At 33.9% G+C, this 3,027-nt stretch overlaps 1 protein-coding gene across 1 annotated transcript; it reads right to left on the reverse strand.

The window, feature by feature from the left end:
- Positions 1-566: 566 nt before the first annotated feature.
- LOC120575940 (uclacyanin 1-like) lies at positions 567-2,759 on the reverse strand. The gene is made up of 2 exons (XM_039826833.1): positions 2,465-2,759; positions 567-1,401 (listed from the first exon to the last, which is right to left on the reverse strand). Exons 1-2 carry the CDS (start codon positions 2,748-2,750, stop codon positions 1,148-1,150), a joined length of 540 nt encoding a protein of 179 aa, XP_039682767.1. The 5' UTR covers positions 2,751-2,759; the 3' UTR covers positions 567-1,147.
- Between the last annotated feature and the right edge of the window lie 268 nt (positions 2,760-3,027).

Consider the following 3,027-nt stretch of genomic DNA (forward strand, 5'->3'; position numbering starts at 1 on the left):
TCACTTTAGCTCCTAGATTCTCTCCTCTTCTTGAATCTTCAAGTTCCTTTTCTCTCTAACCCTTGTTCCTCTTTGCTCCCACTTTCTCCCTCTATCTCTCTCAAAATATCTTTGTAGTGAAAAATTTTGCGATATTTTCTCTTAAGACAACCCTTATATAGTCTATTCTATTAATGGGCTTAACCCTAAACCTTAGTGGACTTAACCCACTTCAACTTAATTATAAAATGTTTCTACACACTCAACGGTAAATTACTAATAACGGTCACTTAACGGTAAAATTCTAACAACCACTACGATAGTAACTTAGCAAAAATATCGGTTCTCACTAACCACTAAAAGTAATTCTCCTAAAAGTTACTAATTTACTCTTACACTCAAAATGACCAAAATACCCCTGAGTCCAAAATGACTAAATTATCCTTCTAACACGGAAACCCATAAAAATGCACCCAATGATGAATGATCATACATAAGCACAAATAAACACATAATAAAAGAATTAAAAATAAATCTATTGAAAATCGGACTTTTACAACATCCATTTGATGAACTAGTCAATCCGACAAAATGGATACCATTATTTGAACTTAAGTATGAATCAACTGCTTCACCTCTAGTTACTAACAAGGGCTCAACTGGTTTGATAAATCCTATGCCAAGATAAACCATCATGATTTCTGTTATAGCTTCAAATTCTACCGAACATGTATACTCCGCACCGCTACGTATATTTTTGATAAATTTTGCAAAAGCTAAAGCGAAGGAACTGTTGTTAGAGTCGAATGTACAATTCAGTTGGTGTACCAAATGGATCCAGATTGGTATCAATTGACACTCCAAAGAAATTCTTAGGGTACGCAAACGGACCATCTCTAGAAGCTATTGCTGAGCTTATAATGAAAGAAATTTTGTGACCAAAATACTCTGGTGTTGCAAGAGTGGAAATGGAGAATCCAAACGAAGTCTTGAATGAGAGTGGTCTTTTCTTTTTGAAATCATAAAAAATCAAAGGAGAATTAAAAAACAAGGCCCCTGAGCTTACGCATTGCCATGATGGACTAAGCTTTTCATTGCTCAAACTAACTTCGGAGGAGGACTAGCAACTTCACTTCTACATTTGGTTGAGCCATTATCATCAGGTGGACTAGGAGGAGAATGAGGGCATGGTGGAGAAATAGGTGGAGGTGTTGTTGGACTGAGCTTGAACTTTGACTTTGAGTTTCAGGCCTTGTTGGCAATGGCCCATTCTGCCACAAACGAAGTAGCGTTTTCCTGATTCAATGACGTGGATCACTGTTTCTCCTGAGTTGTATGTCGAAATGGCATTTGCTATTGTACATGTGTTGTACCCTTGTTGGTTTACCTCAATTACGTCGTACAACGGTGTGTAAGTAAACACTGTCAATCATCACATATCCAATGAACATTTGTTATTACCAATTTTAATTTAGACATTCGAAAAATACACTTTACTTTGTTCCTGCCACTTATTTTTTGAGTTTTTTTCTCTGTTTTTTTCCACCATTATCACATCATGTTTTATACCGTCAATATCTTTCTCATCTCGTTATTTTCATAACCTAGACTCCAAGAACGAAAACTACCACGTAATGCATAAAAGAATAATAGATGGACCGACGTCCTTGCATTCACGAGTCGTACATTCACACATTTGAAAACGAGTGACAGTTTGGTTTAGATTGGACTGTTCAAATTCAAATTCTGTATTTGGAATTATACATTGAAAATTGAATTTTCAGTCTTTTGAACGGTTTGATTGAAATTTTAACGGTCAAACCGTTCAAAAGATATTGTCTCAAATGCACGATTGTATAATCTCCTTATTGCAAGGAATCCATCCAAATTAGACAAAAAATTGAACTCTAACCTAGTAGTGTATGTTTGTATCAAGATGAATTTGTTGAAATCACTTTGTAGCATTTGCAAATCATGTTAACTCGTTGTGATTTCGACAAAGCCACACACCAAACAAACATGCAGTTAATAGTGTTGTTTGTAGAGTTACCAGACCATACTCAGTGTTGAATAATAATGCATAGGATTCAAATTCAATCACGAAATATAGACAGAGGGAAAATGGAAATAAACACAAAGCATGATTGTTATGAATGAATTATCATATTATCAAAATAAAAATTCAACTAATTAGGAAATAAACCTAAAACACCTTAACCTTGTTAAAACTCTATCATCAGTTAATAAAGTTTTAGATAAATTCAACTAATTAGGAAACAAACCTAAATTACCTTAACCTAATTAATACTCTAATCATTACTTAGTTTGCAAGCACTTGCTAGATTTTACAAAATTTTAGAAAATCTTTACCAAAAAATATACAAAGTTTCAGAAAATTCAAAGATTAATTATACAAGATCGTAACTGTTTTTTTTGTGTTTTCACAAAAATGATTCTATTGAAATCAAGACATGAAGAAACGTACCAAAATTGTCACCGACATTGAAGCTCTCAAGTAGAGGAAAATGAATGGATGTGATTCCACTCCACTCTCCTGTGTGACTGGAGTCAATCTGCTCCCCAGAATTGTGGAGTTTCAGAAAAGAATCAAACACAAATATGAAGAGGACGCCAAAGAAATATAAGAAATTTATTCTTGTGGATGTATTTGAAAACCGAATTAGATTGTCTAATGATAAGAGGAAAATAAAATATTTAACTAAAATATATGATCCTTTCTTGAATGGACCTTTTCGTGGAACTTCAATCATCGATAATGTTATATAAGGATGGATATATTCATTCGAATTTGAACAAGACTCTCCACAAATTGTGCCTGATTGTCACTTCTAAAAAAAGATTGTGAAGTTTCGACGGCATTAAAAGGGTTGGTCAAAAATCAAAATGTCATGACCATAAGGTTGAATCTAAAACGCATGTGTTGAAAAAATAATGCAGAATCAATTGGGAAATGAAGTTGGTAGTTGTGACCCTTTCACATATACAAAGGGTTGGTTTCTTGGCATTAATCATGTGATTCTTGGTCCA

The sequence above is a fragment of the Medicago truncatula genome, chromosome 6 (assembly GCF_003473485.1).
Source record: "Medicago truncatula cultivar Jemalong A17 chromosome 6, MtrunA17r5.0-ANR, whole genome shotgun sequence".
In the NCBI taxonomy this organism is placed as follows: domain Eukaryota; kingdom Viridiplantae; phylum Streptophyta; class Magnoliopsida; order Fabales; family Fabaceae; genus Medicago; species Medicago truncatula.